Source organism: Hippocampus comes, unplaced genomic scaffold (genome assembly GCF_001891065.2).
Source record: "Hippocampus comes isolate QL1 unplaced genomic scaffold, H_comes_QL1_v1.1 scaffold174, whole genome shotgun sequence".
Lineage (NCBI taxonomy): Eukaryota > Metazoa > Chordata > Actinopteri > Syngnathiformes > Syngnathidae > Hippocampus > Hippocampus comes.
The window spans coordinates 283,784-302,702 of NW_017805983.1; the positions used below are offsets into that span (position 1 = coordinate 283,784).

The 18,919-nt window shown below is 44.9% G+C and overlaps 2 protein-coding genes across 4 annotated transcripts in view; both read right to left on the minus strand.

Moving 5' to 3' along the window:
* LOC109528399 (microtubule-associated protein RP/EB family member 3-like) overlaps positions 1-5,537 on the minus strand; it is a 6,655-nt gene extending 1,118 nt beyond the window's left edge. Inside the window, exons 1-9 of one of the 3 annotated variants that reach the window (XM_019890924.1) lie at positions 5,330-5,537; positions 3,735-3,802; positions 2,638-2,762; positions 2,419-2,564; positions 2,182-2,341; positions 1,992-2,033; positions 1,371-1,507; positions 1,073-1,235; positions 315-716 (exon numbers count right to left, since the gene is read on the minus strand). In XM_019890924.1, coding sequence (XP_019746483.1) covers positions 691-716; positions 1,073-1,235; positions 1,371-1,507; positions 1,992-2,033; positions 2,182-2,341; positions 2,419-2,564; positions 2,638-2,758 — 795 coding nt within the window. In that variant the 5' untranslated portion in view covers positions 2,759-2,762; positions 3,735-3,802; positions 5,330-5,537 and the 3' untranslated portion in view covers positions 315-690. The remainder of the gene's footprint in view (positions 1-314; positions 717-1,072; positions 1,236-1,370; positions 1,508-1,991; positions 2,034-2,181; positions 2,342-2,418; positions 2,565-2,637; positions 2,763-3,734; positions 3,803-5,329) is intronic. The other 2 variants (XM_019890923.1, XM_019890925.1) reach the window with 2 other exon arrangements.
* Positions 5,538-6,132: 595 nt separating this feature from the next.
* Positions 6,133-17,111, minus strand: LOC109528398 (dihydropyrimidinase-related protein 5-like). Its single transcript, XM_019890922.1, has 14 exons — positions 16,849-17,111; positions 13,087-13,201; positions 12,497-12,646; positions 10,595-10,753; positions 9,825-10,004; positions 9,604-9,672; positions 9,442-9,486; positions 9,293-9,368; positions 9,070-9,226; positions 8,396-8,537; positions 8,131-8,273; positions 7,856-8,063; positions 7,597-7,774; positions 6,133-7,446 (listed from the first exon to the last, which is right to left on the minus strand). Exons 1-14 carry the CDS (start codon positions 17,094-17,096, stop codon positions 7,361-7,363), a joined length of 1,956 nt encoding a protein of 651 aa, XP_019746481.1. The 5' UTR covers positions 17,097-17,111; the 3' UTR covers positions 6,133-7,360.
* Between the last annotated feature and the right edge of the window lie 1,808 nt (positions 17,112-18,919).

Genomic DNA, 18,919 nt, shown 5'->3' on the forward strand with positions numbered 1-18,919 from the left:
GAATTTTTTTTTTTTTTTTTTTTTTTTTTTTTTAATTCGGGGTGGGGCGGCCGATCAGGAAGCCGGGTGGCATTTGTCGAGTGAGGGCAAGTCGTTTGCATTCAGCGTGGCAGGCAATGCATCAAAAGATGACGGCTCTCCCATTCCTCCTTAAACAAGAGTGGTGAGACTCCCGCTGGCCGTGCCTTAACTTTAATCATTCATCTAAATAACTGTTGTAGGAGTCGGCCGCCGTGCGTGTGTGTGTGGCTGACGTCTCCTGAATTTCTCATTTGTAAACATATATTTGAGTCAGATTGCAAACACACACACACACACACACACACACACACACACACACACACACACACACAACTCGCAATGTTGGGCCCAGGCTGTCAGTGTTGTAATCTCAATGCATGACAGTTTTAGCGGGCAACCACGCCCAACTGCTGGCACCTCTGGTAGAGCCGAGTAAACCAACAGGTCCAAACATTGTTGAATTGTAGACTAGACTGTTAAAAAAAATGTGATCATGAACAGCCGCAAACAAGATGGAAGGAGTAAAGGGAACCCTTGTAAAACGTGAAGTAAAATGATGGGAAAACATTTTCTGTGGTTAGGATGAATGTTAAATTGGTTAGAGGGGGGGAAAAAAAAAAAGCTCAGAACTCCTCCTGGTCTCCTTGTGCGCCTTCATCAACATCGTCATCATCTGGTGGTGCAAACCCCTCCTGCAAAACAAGTGGAAGCGTTTCAACATGCTTCTGCACGTTGTTATGTCTTTCATATTTTCAGTTGCAGGGAAGTCGCAAATCATTTCTGATCACGTTAACGACTGAGGAACTGAACAATTTCATGAGCTCAAGTCAAATTATTTTAGATTTGTTATTTTTATATTATTTGGTTTAAAAGTAATAACATGGAGATCGAGATGTCAAAACGGCACTGTGGTATGACATTACGTTGATCTTATTGAACACTAAATGATTTGCTTTTTTGGGGGGGCTGCCGCTGCTTGTTGCGATAACGGAAACAAAATTTGGATTGTCGATGCCTCCGCTGTAGGTTGACGATGGAATCGCTCAATGGATGGCTTTTACCTCTGTGGCATAGAGTATCTCCATGATTTTGTTGAGGACCGGGTTGCTTCCATTCTCTCCGTCCTGGCAGATCAATTCAATGTCTCTCAGCTTGCCAAAGTAAAAGTCCCTCTCCTTCTCTAGTCCATCCAAAGTCAGCTTCATATCCAGTAGCTACGTTGGCAGAGAAGATGAAAAGAAAATGCATACAATTATCACAAATTAGATAAGGGCTGCGATATGCACATTCCCTCGCAGCCCCCAATTGAGACATCTTCGACCCTTGACAGCAAAAAGTCTTATCGCTACCTGCTGGTTCAGCTCCATCAGCTCCGAGTCTCCTCCATTGCGTGTCATGGCGGGGTTCCTGCGGGCTGCCGGCGCATTGATCTGCCTCTGCGGGGTGGGGACACTCTTGGGTGCGGTGGGAGAAGTTCTGATGGGGCCTTCAAAGACACAAACGCACACTTGAGTATCTCTGCGCTTGCCGGGAATCAATCGCCTGTGGATCTACGGCGGTTAGAAAAAGGTGCGACCGCCCTGGAAAATGCGAACCTCATTTTTAGACCAGACAATAGCTGAAAAAGTCATTCTGGACTTTTCCAGAAGATGTGGAAATAGTCCTTATTGTTCAACAATAAGCATGAATGAAGTGAGCCCGTCCTCATCTTTGCAACAGTCTGCTTTCCTACATGAGAGGGCGAGCAGAGGGATTTGCGCTGAGAAGTTGGAAGTCTCAACTAGGAACGGATAATGATTGTCAGGTCGGTGGGGGGACCCACACGCACACAACAAACACTGACATTTAGAGCGCCTCAACCCACTACAGCAAACATTAGAACAGACCAATCCAGGTTGAGAGTAAATATTGTGAGGAAAGTGAGTATGGACAAAACACAAACACACACGCCGCCGTGAAATGGGCGTTACCTGAGCGAGCAGGTCTGTTGGGTTTGTGGACAATGGGGTCACCTGTGTTAGAGGTGGGGACGTGGTTGCATCAAGAGGAAGAGACATGAAATGAAGCCTATGTTTTTCACACACGCACGCACGCACGCACAAGTGATTGTATCTTGCACGCACAAACACGCACACACAACTTGCATGTGCCTCATTGTACCTGAATTGGGCGGCGGCGGCGTTCCCTCGAGGCCCTGGCGTAACAGTAGAGGGTCGTATTCTTTGCCATCATAGTTGGCATCAAAAAACTTCTTAAACCACTGAAGGAACTCAAAGTTGTCCTGGAATTTGCCCTTGACCAGCCTCTCGACGGGAATGATCTGAGGGAGGGACACCGTTTGAGGACAAGCAGCTACGGCAAGCAAAACGAGACATTGTGAAGTTCGTCGTGGCTGACCTTATCGACAGACATCCTCTTGAACGACGCCTGCAAGACCTTGAAATTGTGAATGTATTCGTGTTCCAGTTTGGCATTGAATTTGACTTTTTTCAACAAAATGCACCCTGGAAACAGCATGTCCATGAACTGACAGTACGCTGCGCCTGAAGAGAAGACATCATCACGTCAACATCGGATTTCGCGTGTGCGCATGCATGCGTGCGTGCGTGAGCTTACCTGAACCGAGTTGCTCGATCTTGGTGTAAGTGAGCTGTAAGGAGTCGTTGACCCACGCCAACATGTCATGGCGACTCAGGTTCTCTATGGTCATAGAGGTGGAGTAGACATTCACCGCCATCCTCCTGTTTCAAATCAAGTCGACACTCAGAAAGCAGAAACAATGTACTTGATTTGAAAACAGTGATTTATACATCTCGATTTTTTTTTTGTTTGTGTCCATATGAGTAGACTACAGCTGTTCAAAGTATGGCCTGGAAATCATCTGTGACCCACTGTCCACTTTGAATTTTTGCCTGGATTGTACAACTGGATTGTATTCGTATCTTCCGATTCCTCATTTGCCACATATCACTAAAATAGCAACGAGATTTGGTTTGCTAACACCCCACTGAAAGAAGATAATTAAGGTAAGTAGCATGAATTGTGATTGGTGCTCCACTTTCTGCCTTGTTTCAAGGTCATCTTGATTTGGAGAAGAATGTGGACACGATTGGGCTGCTGCTCCGTACAAGGGAGGAGCTATTCTATGTTGTGGAATACGTGGTCACAAGCCACACAGAAATGGACAAAAATCCTTGCATTTTTACCTTATCATGACACCATTATTTAAAAATAAATATAAAACAATATAACATTTGAATATTCTTACCTACACTAGAGGACTGGTTTTAGTGTGTTAAATTTTTTTTTTTTTTTTTTTTTTTAAAGAATCTTAAAATGCAGTGAAAATACTGTCGGAATTGTAGTGACTTTAGGAGGCGGGGCCTGGTGGCGCGGCACGTGCGGACGGGTCCTCTGCGTGTGAACGTTTGGGTGTGAACCGTCGCTAAGTGCAGCTCCTGCGTGCTCACCACATTAATGTATTTCATTGTTCTACCGACATTTAATAGAGGGCTGAAAAGTACTTCGCAGCTGTGGTCAACACCTCATCCGTCCGGAGCACGGAGTACGTGATTTGACGTGAAAAGTAATCAATAGCCAACTACAAAGTGCCCTATACAAGGAGTATAAAAAGGAAAACTAAGTTGAGAAGCTCAACTATCGTGGTGGTAAAAAATAATAATAATAATAATCGATGTACTCATATTGCTCACCTTCAGTGGGTGTGTCGTGGTGTAAACCGCTGAGAAGCAGGTTGGTCTGGACCACCTTAAAACAAGTCCTTGGGCACATCAAAAAAGGAACATTAATGAAGACAGTCACGCACTCAATTACTTAACAGTTTTGCTTAATCCCCATTTAACGGTTTAACCAAAGCTAGTTAACAAAGGCAGCTGTGATAAGGGGGGGGGGGGGATCCGACACCACCAAAGCATTTCCCGTCGTCCCAAATAACAGCGCACAGGATGTTGTGCTGAATAATCATTTCCTGACAGCAGAGATTCACAGAGGTAACTGTCCACTCAGCACACGCTGCTAATTTGCTTGTGGCAGCTGATGACGCCACAGGACCGTTTCGAAAAAGTTGATATGCAGTCAATCTAAAAACTAAGCCTGATCATTCACAGAGAAGTGAAATGTGAAAAACAGCATCAGATTTAGAACATTATCTGTCCAACTGACAACACAGAGAAACGCATCCTGTCCGACGGGAATACCAGGTGTCCACTTGAATATATAAATGTGACACCTAAAATAGACACTTCTTCTTCCTCTCAGGAAAAACAATTTTTTTTATGGGTTCAACTTGTGGGCGGCACAGTGGTCGACTGGTTAGCACGTTCAGTATAATATTTGCATGGCGGAAAAATGTGTAAGTCGATAACAACTACACTGCCAGCATGTGTCACAGTAAACGTCCATAATAGCAAATCAGACATGGCATCTGTAAAGCTGAAAAGCCGTTTACGTGTTTTAAAGAGAAAATGGTGCATTCCAGAGCTTAAGCTGTTCAACATTTCAACATTTACCCCAAAAACCAATTAGATTGTTAGCCTATTAAATAACAGAAAACCGTGGTATAATATAATCAACATAAGTCTGCAGACAGTCATTTGTTAGTGTTTCGTCAGGCGTGATACAATGAATACAAATAGTGACACTAAATTCCTGAGGAAAGGACAGTATCTACCTGCTGTTCTGCAAAAAAAAAATATATATAGTATGATAGTATGTGTCTGATGTGATGTGATTTAATTTAATTGCATGGTGATCACAAACGTTTTAACTCGTCATCAAACCGAGCAGAACGTATCTTCTGTTTTGGCACAGCAACAGAACGTCGGAAGCGTACACGAGAGCACCAGATACAAATCAAAACAGAGTAAAGTCATCAATAATGCACGTGATCAGTGCTCGACATGCTTGGAAGCAGTGGACGTGTTTCAGCGAGTTGACATTACAACCGCGCTGCTGCTAGCGCCTTGCTAACTTCTGCTAACGTTGACTGGGCAACTAAAGTAGCATTTGGGGGGCTCGTGGCAAGTACAAACGTAGATTTGGCGGCGTGTCGAAGTGGAAATATGCACACGAGTCATTGAAACGTGGACTTGTTCGGTGTGAAGTTAACGTTACCCCCTCTGGAGGCCTGAACGAAGACACACATTACTAAAGAAAGGAGGACTGTCACCCCGTGTGACGCTGCGGCAATTAGCCCGTCGACCCGACAATAAAGATGAGATAAAGCAGTCCCTATACACATGTTACGGTGCAAATGAGTACAGTGCCGGTTAAGTGAAATATAACTTACTCGGGAGCGATAAAGTCCCTCTGACTGCCGACCGTGCCGTTGAACGAGATGAGGTGCTTTTCCGTTGCTCGAAACCGAGAACTCTGCCTCTTGAGCTGCGCGGAACGCTTAATCTGGTGGCCACTGCGCACGCGCAGCTCAGTTGCACTATTTTCTTGTTCGACTTGGTGAAGCTGGAGTATGCTGCGGCGCCATGTCGGCTCCGACAAAATCACCGAGGCCCACTTTGAGTGATAAACCACAGCACTTTTGCCCGAATGTTTCCTTTAAGTCAGTGTGAAAGTTGTATATTGTACAATATAGGTATATTCTTATGTTGTTATTTACTTTTAAATGTGTCGCCTGGGTTTAATTGACGTACGTTTTAGGCAAGGCTTTTGTTTCAATAATTGCTGCACTTACTCGACAGAAAAAGCGTCACGTTGTGATCGAAAAGAGTGACTAAATAAAGAGGATGTCGTTTATGAGAATATTGAAACGTGGTCTTCGGGGTCAAGGAAGATACAGTACGAAATATTATCCTCAGCTCTCAGACTATCCGGATGTTAATGTGTTTGGATCAAATCACTCAGGGCTGCACACAGTGAAACATCTGGATGTGATTGCCATCCTGCAGGACTTGCTTTACAAATCCAACGTCACAATCTGGATGCACTTTGATCCAATGATTCCCGTACTGTAATAACTGCGATTGTGTCTCAGACTATCCCCATGCCAAAAATGCTGTTGAATTGCTGTGCTTGGAAATGAAATGATTGGACTTTATAAATAAATAAAGACGCACAAAGACGATACGTTTTTTGCTATTTTATTGGTTGACCAATACTTTGTGGTAAGAAACAAGCAGCCACAGTACATATTCAACAGGTTCACTTTCCAACGAAACAATTCACAAACTTGACAACGCACAGTCACTGACAATTCACAGTGCCTTCTAAACAACAATCATCCACAATAAAATTAACACCCTTTATACCATTGTAAAAAGAAAAACAACAAGCACCAGTTGTGAACCTGTGGCCGTCCATATCTGTCTCGATGTGGTTCTTTTCATGCAAGGTGTGTGCAATAATAGGAGTGACTCACTCACAATGGCACATTTATTCTTTTAACGAAGAGAAAGCATCCTAAATGTACAGTACACAGACAAAAAAAATGTGGTCATGAATAAACACCACTGTTGGAATGGAATGACACACTTCAGAGGAGGTGAGGGGGTCTGTGCTTCAGTAGCATGTGTAGCTCAATCTTCCTGCCCTGTGGAGGCTCTCCTTATGTGACAATTTTCATTTCTTGACAATTCTTGGCTTGTATTGTGTGTTATGTATAATTCACAACATTACAGTAAATCTATTGTCGGGAACTACACTGGGATACTTGTGTGTTTCTCACGAAGAGGCAGCATGTGACACAGTCAGACTGTGTGGAGAGTGTCGCAGCAAAGATCACACAGTATGTTGAACAGTTGGATGTCATCACCACACAACACAGTCCATCCGTTGGAAACAAAAACACAGGAACAGCCAAGGGATGAAGCGCAGGAGGTGGTTTTATCACAAACAGAAATCGCCACTCATCTTGTGTGACTACAGTGTATGCGCTCTATTGGTGTGTGTGATGGGGATGCTTTACTGAATCCAGTTCTACTCGTTTTAGATATTTAAAGTCAACATCATTTCAAACCTTTGAAAATAACCAGTATTGTTTTTTAAGCATTCGGTCCCTTTTCCTCTTTCTCCTGACAAACAATGAGAAATCGGTTAGTTGTGATCCGTTTAAATTCGGGGGAAAAAACATTCACACATAGCACCTTGACCTCGGTATATTTTAGCGTTTCAGAAAGAAGACTCCAACTAGATTTGTAAAACTCACTTCGGCAAACTGATCACGTTTAAGTCTTGGCCAATTGCTGAGAACAATTTCCCTTTTAACATTAAACTTGTGTTTTAAAATCAGTGCAGTTTTCTTGGTTATTCGAAAATATACAAAAAAACAAGGAGGCTTGGACGGCTGATTTCCTCGGGCCAGAGTTTACCAGATTCCACTGGAGCGACCACCCGGAGGGGCCAGGATCCGAGCCGAGGACCTCTTGGGGATATGATCATCAACCTGAGACCCTATGGAGAGCACGCAATGAACCTCTGTTTTTATTCAATTCAAGTCATTCACATCCCAAATAGATATTTTTTTAATCCCATGAGAGAATTTAACGAGGCTGGTTAGTGCAAATATGGCTGAAGTTGTTTTTTTTTTTTTTTTAAACATACCCGAGAGGCTAAAGGAGCTCTCATGGAGGTCCCGAACCCCCTGTTGCACCCTCACCACGCCTTTGTTAGTGCCGTCTCCATCGATGGGGCTCAAACCAAGCTCCTTCTTCATAGTGTTGGTAACTTTGACCACATCGCCAGAGTAGGGATCCCTGTCAACCCCTTTATATGCCTGAGCCTGTCCATAGGTTCAAACAGATAACGTCGTTAGACTTAGAAGTAGCCTGAGTTGATTTGGATGCATACTGCGCGCACACACTTTTTCTCTCTGCACCATCTTCTTGTACAGGTAATCAGGGAAGGTCCGTTGTGGATAGAATTTTCCGGAGCCTTCGGCGCACATGAACATTGCGTTCTCGCACACCAAACGTCCCCGGCTGATGGTGACCAAAGGAACGCCGTGGCAGCGCAGTCCCTCATACAGGTTAAAGTCTCCTCCTTGCACTTGAGTGCCAACAGAGATCGTCCTGGACAAAGAGCAACATGAGTCACGGGTTTATAACACGTGGGCAGGACCATCCGGCATGAAGTCACCTCGTCGCATCTGGATCCCACACCACCACATCAGCGTCCGCTCCGGGGATGATGCGACCCTTGCGCGGATACATGTTGTAGATCTTTGCGGCGTTGGCGCTTGTCACAGCCACAAAACGATTCTCGTCCATCTTTCCTGTAACCTACAGGAGGGCATTGAGAGGGAGGCATGAATACATTTTTGATAGTGTGGGGGTTTGGTATGTGAAAGGGAAGGCAACAAACATGAATGGCAGCTATTGTATATGCGAGTCGGTGGACGTACCACTCCCCTCTCCCAGATGACGCTCATCCTGTCCTGGACTCCAGGCACTCCATGGGGGATCTTGGTGAAGTCCTCCTTGCCCAAGGCCCTCTGCTTGGTGCTAAACGGACGGTGCTCTGATGCCACAACGCTCAGCGTGTCACTGGAAACGGGATGTGCATTTTCAGTTTGAACCTTATTTGCACATATGAGAAGTTTGTGGAATGCCTGTTCAACATTTGGAAAGACATCGCAGCAGGGATGGGCAACTTACAGTAAATGATGGAGAGGGTGCCACAATTTTTCATCAGCGCTACTAGATGGGTTCATAGGACTACGCACTCGCTTCCTAACCAGATACTTGACTAAAATATGTTAAATATTGCCTTAACTACCCCCCAAAAAAACCCAACCAAACAAAAACTATTTACAATTTTGAAAGAAAATCCGCGGGTGTCAAACTGCGGGGTCCACTGTCGTAAAGGAAACATGTTCAGAATTTCCCGGAACATTTCGACAGGTAGCCGATTCAAAAATAGACACGGAAAACATAGTTGGCATGATCGCCGAGGGACCACCCTGAACACAAGTTTGTGTCATTGTTTTCAGTTCACGTTCGCGGCTCGCTTTCCGCCAAACGGAAGTACCCTGGGACCTATTGTTTCCAAACTTTCGAAACTGTACTGCGCACGTACTTGCCCAACAATCCCATGAGGTAGCCAGGGGTGTTGGGGTCGAGGCGGAGCGGGGGCACGATGACGTGTGCGGCAGCGTGAGCCCAGTCCTGGTGGTAATACTGCATGCCGTTCAACACCGCATGAGCGACTGTGGTCTCTGCGTGGACCACCTTACCTGCAAAGAAAGGACAATCAGTATTGTCATCACCCGTGTTCATGTTTTTATCGTGGTGTGACTAACCCTGCATCTTGGCAGCGGCAATCATATCCCCAGCGGGCATACTGGACACATTCACCAGGTAGATAGGGCAGTGAGCCTGTAACCCAAAAAACACATCAGCGATTGATCACATCATCTTCACACAGACAGGGACATGAGTGTCAGTTTACCCTGTTGGCGATTGTGACCGCTCTGTGTGTGGCCTCTGACTCCAGCTGCAAAAAGTCATTAGAAGCAGACGGAAGGTATTTAGAGAAAATACGTTTTGCGCGCATGCGGTGCAAACCTGGTCTTGCTTGTCCCATCCAAAGAACAGAAAGGAAAGACTTTACCTCTTCTGGACGGCTGACCTCAATGCCTTCGGGTCCACTGATACCCAGATCCAGAGCCTCTTTAGCACCCTATAGATACACACAAAACTTGAAAACCATCTACAAAATGTACTTCCTTGAATGACAGAGGAAATATTAACACCATTAGACACTCCCACTTGTAATATTTATTTTTATTAGTTGGTCGTGTAAACTGCGCAGCATGTGAGTGTGTTGCGCACCTCCGCTACCAGCTCGCCATTCTCGGCGTGGACACGCGCGATGGCTCCGATGTCCTTGCAGGTCTGCAAGGCCTGGTACAGTTCAGAGTCCCTCAGCATCATCATATCCTTGTAGGCCATGAACATCTGGAAGGAGTTCACCCCGTGCTCCCTCACCAGCGTCTCCATCTCATTATGCACCTGAGCGCGCAGCGGATCAAGGCACAGGAATGAGTGTGTTTGCTATATGGGGCATGAAAAGAGCTTGACGAGCAGCCAGGATTAGATCGCACCGCTGCAACTACAAACACGGTCCCCTTGAAAAAGCCACGGATATCTATTGAATGTAAGGCAGTAAAAGAATTGATAGAGTCCGGAAATGTGAACGATATACCGTGAGATTGCTACTTTAGGTCGGAAACAGTAGGTAAAGGCCGATCAAACTCCCTTTTTAATTGCTTGCATGCGAATACTTGGGTCGATGAATTTTCTTTTGGATCTCAGACAGTGGCGGCACGCCTCCGATTGCCTTGCATGCACTCTCTCACCAGAAGGTATGGCACGGATCCCGCCGCCAAAGGCTGAAAAAAAACTATAGTGACTCAGTGTATCTGTCTAATGTGCTCAATGAATATGTGTGTTAACCTAGTTTGTGTCGGGTTTATAATCTGGGTCATTACACATTCCAGCCATATATGGAAAAGCGCGCATGTTGCTGTATGTATTTGGGTTCAGTGGGTTAAAAGCTGGAAGGTGTTTCCTGAGAGGTGTCACGTTTGCTTTGAATTTACCTTTGGCCCCCACCAGGTCAAGCCAACATGCAGAGCGTAGTCGCAGCACGCCTTTGCGTCAGCCAGAGCTCGGCAGTTCTCATAGGCGTCCACGAGGGAGCAGTGTTGCTCGGGCAGGACCAGCGCCATCACCATTGTGGTACCACCCATCAGAGCCGCCTGGGTCAAGCGGATTAAATGAAAGAAAAGATGATCAGATAAAAGTAGCGATATCCACAGGTTGTGGTTTCAAAAACGACATGCCCTTATCGAAATGCTTTTTTTATTTTGTAGCTCCCAAACTGAAAAACAACAGCGCGGTAGATGTGGAAAAAGAGAAAAAAAAAGGAAGCTGAGAGGTGGAGGAAGAGAAGAGTGACAAGGCGAGGAAACTGGGATGAAAACCACATGAGGAGAAAGCACCGCTCAGCTGTGACTCACCTCAGCGAGCTCAGTAGTAAATGCACTATATTGTGTAACCATGACAACAGACACTGCTCTACTATGACATTCGTGTTCCGATCATCCTTGGCTCCTTCCGCCTCTGTGAAATTACACCAACAGGCACCCATTCATAATCGTCTGAGTCAAACTGGAATAACGTTGAGGTGAGGCAAAAACAAGCGACATTTCCTGACCATCAACAGCATAACCGAATAAGTCGTAGTTAAGCTTTTTTTTTTCTTTTTATGATGGTGACAGTTTAACCCTGAAGCTGATTATTGTTCTTACATATTCTGCAATTTTTTTTTTTCCTGCATGGAGGCAAATCTGTGTGTTTTGTCACCCAAACAAACACATTTGAAGTTGAACAGCTTCCTGGAAATGATTGTGTTTGACCTTTGAAGTAATTGCATATGTAACCTGGCGTGTGCACGACACCCAAATAATATGCAAATTACGTTCCCATGTCAAGTTACACTAACCGAATAGAAATGCGCTCTGTGCTTGGAAAGTTGAGTGAATTAACATTTTACTAAAAAAAAACCCATCCCCTACTCTGAAGATAATCTCCTTGCAAGAAACATAAAGGAGACAAAGAGGGAGACAAGGGAGGACAAAACACTGCGAACGACGCAAGGCGCACAAAGAGATGGACAGCAAATTGGAAAAAAAAAAAAAAAAAAGAAGTCCAATCATACTGCCCGATTGTCAATCTCAAAAAGAAATGGGAATGTTTCCCACCATGTTTGTGCATAATAATGAGTGAGCTGAAGCCAAAACGAGTAGACATGCACTCAAGAGGTCCTTGCGGGGCAAATTGCAGATCAATCACACAGCTCAGGCAGTGAGTCAGCCAAGTTAGAGCCGCTCATCAATTTGAACCACATACGTTGAGTCTTATCCATAAGGAAAGCAAGGATGTGACGTTTGACTACCGTATACGTCTGCATTTAAGTGTGTCGGGGGGGCGTGACAGTGGGGGTTGACATGCAAAGGGCCTGATGCAGAGAAAATTGCGGAGAAAGGAACAGGGTGAGACACACACACACACACACACACACACACACACACACACACACACACACACACACACACAATCCAGATTGTTTTTTTTCTTCCCCTCATGAAGCATGGGGCTGGTTGCCATGGCAGCAAGGTCAGTGGGTAGAGAGATGGTGATTAGGGGGCTGCTGGGGTGAGCCGGCATGTGGAGGATTGGGTATGCCCCCCAAAAAATTCCTCTCACCCTATTTCACTCGGCATTCCATTAGACGTTAAGCCAGTCGATTTGCTAAGCCGCAGTGGTGCCGTTTGCTGCTTAATCTTCCAAATACTCGACTGTTCGACATTAGAAGACGGCTTAATACCACCTCCAGTTACTGTTGTCTGTTGCCAGCGACAAAAACGGAGTAAACCCAAACGACGGAGCCCCCAAAGTGCGACGTGGGGGCGCAAATCGTACGCTGGGTGTAGGAGTACCTTGGTGCCACTGTAGAAATCATCCTGGATGGCGGCGTTCATGAAAGTCTGCTGCAAATGCACGGAGGTGTCTATTCCGCCGGGCAGCACCAGCTTTCCGGACGCGTCGATCACCTTGGCCCCGCCCGGAATCATCAGCTCCTTCCCAACCTATAACACAGGTCACACGTATTGGAAAAAAAAATAAAAATCGAGCCAACAAGCGGCTTGCAGCACATTCTTTTTTATCGCTCGCATACACATAGTTGGGTCTCTGGATTGCATGCACGCCCTTCAAGTGTGCGATTAAACAACAAAGTTAATCTTTTGTTGTCGGCCTGTTTGTGAGTAGTTCTCTGGAAGCGAGCTCTTCTGCTCCAGTTTTACTTAACAGGGTAATTTACATCATAAGTTCCTCTGCCCATAATTGGGCAATTTATGTTCAGATTAGCCTGCGGTGTCTTCATGCAACCGCCATTCATTTGCAGTCCGGACGTAGAGGTGGAACCGGCTCATGCTCTTTCCACAAAGATGACTTTTCCATCATGGCTGTTGGCGGCTGGCGATACGGATTGGGTGTCCGAAAGCGAAAGTGCATTTGTCAGGCTTACCTGCTGAATGATGCCGTTCTCAATGTAAACATCTGCTTCGTGGGTGAAGTCATCATTGACCACTTTGCCTCCCTTGATGAGAATTCGCATGGACCCCATGTTGGCAGCCAGACTCCTGAACAAAAAAATTGCAACGCTCGGTTGATAGATGCATGTTGAGACTATTCCTGATCATCGTGCATGTAACGGAATATAGACCTGGCACCACAGTGAACGGAAGCCTTAATTCAATGTTCCCGTAGGACTTCCCTTTTAGAATCATGCATCTAATTAACCTAATTGCAGTCCTTTTTTTTTCATGATGCACTATTAGAACTTAAAACATGACACATTGCGGATACTAAAAACCCCCCCCCCCCCCATCTGCAGAAAAGCATACCTATTAGGTAGGATTGTTTGATTTGGTGCTTTGGATCGTGCGTTTTATAGTCCATTCTCATCCTGACGATGTATGATGAGATTTGACACCAATTTGCAGCAAGAACAAACTCCATAAACATTGTGTGTGTGTGTGTGTGTGTGTGTGTGTGTGTGTGTGTGTGTGTGTGTGTGTGTGTGCATATTCTTGCATGGATGCCTGTTTGCAAGCAGGAGACAATTGAGTCCCAGTCACACAGAATCAAGTCAAAGAGATGGATGAGAACAGAGAGCGAAGCAGAGCGGAGTGGATGGGGGCAGGGGTGGTGGGGGCGGTGGGGTGTCGTCCGGAGAATGAAAACACTAAAATGAGTCAAATGAGGAGCCCAAAAGCAAATGTCACTCAGGTGGATCTTTGGCAGAGTTTAGCGCGGGTCAAACTAAAACCTGACATCCGTGCCACTGTAGCTCGTCTGTGGGGATGTCTATGCTGGGAATATTTTGGGGGGGGAAGGGCGGAGGGTATGGAAAGTAGTGTCCCTCGGGCTTGGCAGCCAGAATAAAAGGGTGGTTTCCCAGGAGATGGAAAGTGGGCTGCTTTCAGTGGAAACAAGGCCCTAACCCCGACACGCTCACACACATGCAAACGTTTGCATGACAGCGTCGCGGAATGACAGCAGCGAGACCGAGCTGCTTATTGAACAACCCACCCGCTTACGTATGGTTGAGTCAAATTCGCCAAACCTATCCAGTCAGCACACAATCGTCTTAAAGGGCTTGGTGTGACCCGCCCGATTGATTAGTTGAACACTGGCTGTGTCCCAAGACTTTTGTTCTTATGCTGGCAAGTATTTTAGAGGAATGTCATCACGAGGGAAAAAATAAATGCAAGCAGTCGAAGATCAGTTGTTGCGACTTTTGATTTGTCCCATCGGGGGTCGCTTGACCTCTTGAGCAGTTTTTACTCTAAATGCCATTCCTGAAGAAACCCACCAAATTTGGGAACGCACAGTGGCCGAGTATCCAAACCCGCAGGGAGACGCGGGTACCGGCACACACCACCGGTGCAATCAGAAAAACCTCAAATGCGACGAATATGGTAACTCACTGCATTTGGTTCGACATTTGTGAAATGAGTCATGCTGGAAGAATTTGGGGATTAAATGCATACTTCATTTGGGTCGGGGGCACAGACAAGCACAAGGCGGCATTTCTCACTCAACCTCGGACCAGCTGCCCTTCAGTTCACGTGCATGCAGACATCCACAGATGGACACAAATGTACACATGGCAAATAGATCCACACCGCTGAACACCGACGCAAACTTGACACACACGTACACACTGTCAAACAGGGTGTCGGTACCCCCTTCCAAAACGAACCTTTAATAAAATTGAGAATAAACTGAAAGTGAATAAAATAAGAGGAGGTGAGGGGGGCGGGGGGGCTGCCAAGTAGGAATTTAATGTAATAAGTTCACATAATGCCAAAGAGCTCATCTCCCGTATCTGACAAATACAAGTGTAACGGCAAAATATATTCATATAACATCCTCAAACGTTCCATCTTCAAATCTATGCTTAGGCAAGCTCAGTTGTGACATAACGGCCGTTTAAGTGCCGTCGCCGTCTCCGCTATTCAAACTGAAGTGAACGCGCGTGTGTTTGCGTGCGTTCGTGTCGTGAGCGAGAACGTGGCAGACAGCTGCTGACTTCTGATCTGGGGTTTAAACACTGCTGCAGTGACAAGGCATGTCTTTGTTATTTGGTACACGTGTTGAAGCAATGTGTGTGTGCGCATGTGCGTGCGGGCTATATAAAAAGCCAGAACATCAGACAATGAGACAACCAATCGGTGATAAGAATAGAAATGGCATGCAGAGATACAGACATTGATATTCAAAGAGGAAAGAAGAAGCGACACCAAGATTGAGGGATCAATCAAAGTACTAGTAAATTACAAAGATATAATACATCATGACAAAAGTGGTTTGGCAAAGTGGGACAGCAATGAGGATTAGGCTCATCTTCTTGATCCAGATGTTAGTCTGCATTTTCGTGAGAGCTGATTTTTTTTGGGGGGCGTGGGGGACTCAGAACGTCACTGCACCTGATGACCGGAAATGTCGCCTAATTTGTCAGAAAATTATTTGGTGACTCACAGGGACCCTACAGAGACAGACAACCATTTACACTCAAACTGAACCCAGTTGGTGTCAGGCGAATGAACCACCGCCAGCGACTTTTATGTGAAAATGTATAAAGTTGTCAAAATGTAAGTATGGGAGATGTTATGAAATTCTGTCAACAGAAATGCATGGCAAAGAAAAGAAAAAAATGTTCATTTTGCCGAGTCATGAGTCATGAAAACGCCTGCACTGTTTTCTCGAATTCGGATAGCGGGACAACCTCAGTCATCAAGAGGATTAATGGAATGAGAGATGACAGAAGGTGGATTAAGACTTCTGCCAAGCAGTGTCGCGTGTAGAACTGATACATTCCTAACAAACTGTGGATTTGCAACATTAGCATAACAGCACATAACAAGGGAACATCAAACCATGGCTTGATTACAATATCCAAGACAGTCAGATGTGAGTTACTTTCTGCTTCATAGAGATGCAGCCGTAGTTAATGCTTTGCCTTTCAGAAATAGACTGGAGGTGGAACTGCAAGGTGTCCCAATACTTAAGACCATCTCATAGACATCACGTTCATGGAGATTATGTCACTTTCATACTGATGGATTTGAATCACTATTACAGAGACCAGAGCACAAGAAAGGAGACATTCTAGCGCGAAGGCTGATCAAAAAACAAAAGAAAATCACAAAATGACTCCATAGCACACCTTTCCTGTTGAACACGCATGACAAGAGAGATCAGAATGCTGGTTCAATTGCGTGGCGAGCGTCCTCGCTGCATCCTCATAGCTCACACAAAAAAAAAAGCATTTGGTGGGGAAAGAGAATAAGCCGTGAACGAATAAGAATCTTACATAATGGGGAACGCAGGTTTTATTATTGCAGTGATGGCACGCCAACATACACACACACGCACACACACACATACACACAAACAGTCGTCGAGAGGCATTTTGTTAACACGTTGTGAAACGCTAATGACCAATTCAGTGACATATTCCGATGGAAAAAATAAATGACACGAGCAAATAAATAATGTAATACACCCCATGACGTAACCAATACGTATTTTTTCCCGAATCTTTAACGGATAATTTAGGCGTTTGCACCCCGACTGTCAATAACGGTAATTTAGCTTGACGGTGGAAGATGAATAATCAATACGACAGGTGGTTTTCACTGACTTCAAGTCAACGACGACGAAGTGACGTCAGAACAAGCATAGTATGGTCATTTTTGTGCTTTTTTTTATTGTCCCTTACCGGTTATTTCCTCGCGTTTTCTTGAGCCCGCTCTCCTGGGTGCTTGCTTGCGGTGTGTGAGAAGAGGACAGCTGGGCACAGCGCGAAGCACAGATGCTACCACGGTCGGGCGGCAGCCAATGGGAAGCCTGGAAATCCACACTTAACGGACACCGTTGACCAATGGCGAAGGAGATATGTCGGTCGACATGGGTGTGTCCCTCATCTCCAGAAACTGCTGTGTTCAAATGCCGTCGGAATGTGGTCATTACTACATGTGACGTCATTATTCCAGCTCTGAATTTACATGGCTGCATGGATGGGCAAATGGATTATTTAAACTATAAAAAAAAAAAAAAAAAAAAAAGATATTTTTTACTTTTTCATTCCACATTATTGACGGCTTCGATTAATTCCCGTGTTACAGGTGTACTGTATGAATAAGGGAAAATACACTCAACTTACTCATGTAATGCAAAACACATGAAATCCATTCACCAAAATCACAAGAAACAGCCTTTTTTTAATTCACGGTTCTTTCCTTACATTGTTCAAGTACAAAGTTAAAATGCCTTTTAATTAGTTCATATTCATACAAGAGTAAAATAATAATAGTGCCTCTTCATTACTACAACAAACTTAAATACAGTCATTGTAAAGACAAACTTTTATACTCCTAGCAATATATTTTTTTTTCTTATTTTCAGAAAACAATTGTAGCACCTTTTTGAAACACCAGCAGTTCCACTTTTCCTAAAAGCTCATCTTTCATTTAGTCCTTGAGATGAGTGTCGTCTGAATGCGCTGCAGCATCGAGTCTGTCGGTGTTGCGTTTGTGTATGTGTATGTGCAGTGTTTGCTCTGTGGATGTGAACAACAGTAATTTATTGTTTTGTTTTTTGGTGAGTGCGAGTCTGATATCAGTGTTGAAAATTGTGCATCACTCAGCCTAAAAGCTGTCAATAGGCAAACCGTCTTCACTGGCTTAAGACAACATCAACTCTAGCATTTGACAGCCGTCAATCAAAACTACGCCTGCCTCTCTCTGGCTTTTGTCTCCCTGCACTCTCAAACAGAAACATGTTCGCATCACACCACAAATTCAGATTTTTGTCTCCAGCCTGTTTGGCTTGCAACTGTTCGATCAAATCGACGATTCGAATTCTGCTTGGAAAAAAATGGCTGCGCCGGATAAAAGGGCGGGTTCTTGGCATGAAATTACTCTAGTCCGCTCCATACGTAGTGTACTGTATATGTCGTCTAACTGATCAGATTCAGTTAAGGGTGTGAACACGGTTTGCAATTAACACACAAAAACTAATGACTTGTATAGCTGCAACGGAACGGAATGTAGTTCTGTCAGAAATCACCGCAAAGGCTTAACTAAAAAAAAAAAAGTGACTAATGACAATGCCACTTGAACAATATCCCAAAATATCGCACCGCCTGGATGGCCGACTGTATACTGCTACCCCTAAAACAACGGACAGGTGACTTTTATGCGGTTGCCGGCTGCTCTAAAACGATGGGGGAGCGATCAATGCGTTTGTCTTCCATTAACACGACTTCAAACTTCATTTTGCGACTGTGGCGCTCTCCCGAAATGTTGCATGGTGAAAACGATCAGCGCTCCCTGAGATGCAAAACCCGCTTTCAAAGACCTCCTTTCCTTTGACACTTGCCGCCAACAGCATGCGCAATCCGTTGAAGTGAGCGATCAGGCAAATTAGGGCCCGCTATTTGGGATCTTAGTAAATCAGGCCCTTTGGGGGGTATTCTCCCTCTTTTTATTATAGCTGATTAATTACGGTATGTTTAACCGTGTCGTAATGAACAGTGTGGACAGGGATGTGCAAACAAACCGACTGACCCTAGGACTAATTTGCACGAGAGGTCAAACTGATTCAGACCTGCAGGGCTTGTTGGTCTGGACAGAGTTGCCTTCTCATTACCATCATCACGAAATACTGCTGATTTAAAAGAAATGCATGTACCAATTGCGTCGTTATGCTACCATTACGTCCAATTTGGGTTCCATTGGTCACCGTGTCGTGTTTTTCGGCAAACCTTGGACTACAGTTTCAATTACAAG

Coding starts and splice junctions, on each gene's coding strand:
- LOC109528398 (XM_019890922.1), bottom strand. CDS start 17,096: ATGACCACATTCCGACGGCATTTGAACACAGCAGTTTCTGGAGATGAG. Junction 10,005..10,594: donor TGACCTGGTGGGGGCCAAAG/GTAAATTCAAAG, acceptor CTGCGCGCTCAG/GTGCATAATGAGATGGAGAC. Junction 9,487..9,603: donor AGGTCAGCCGTCCAGAAGAG/GTAAAGTCTTTC, acceptor GACTTTTTGCAG/CTGGAGTCAGAGGCCACACA.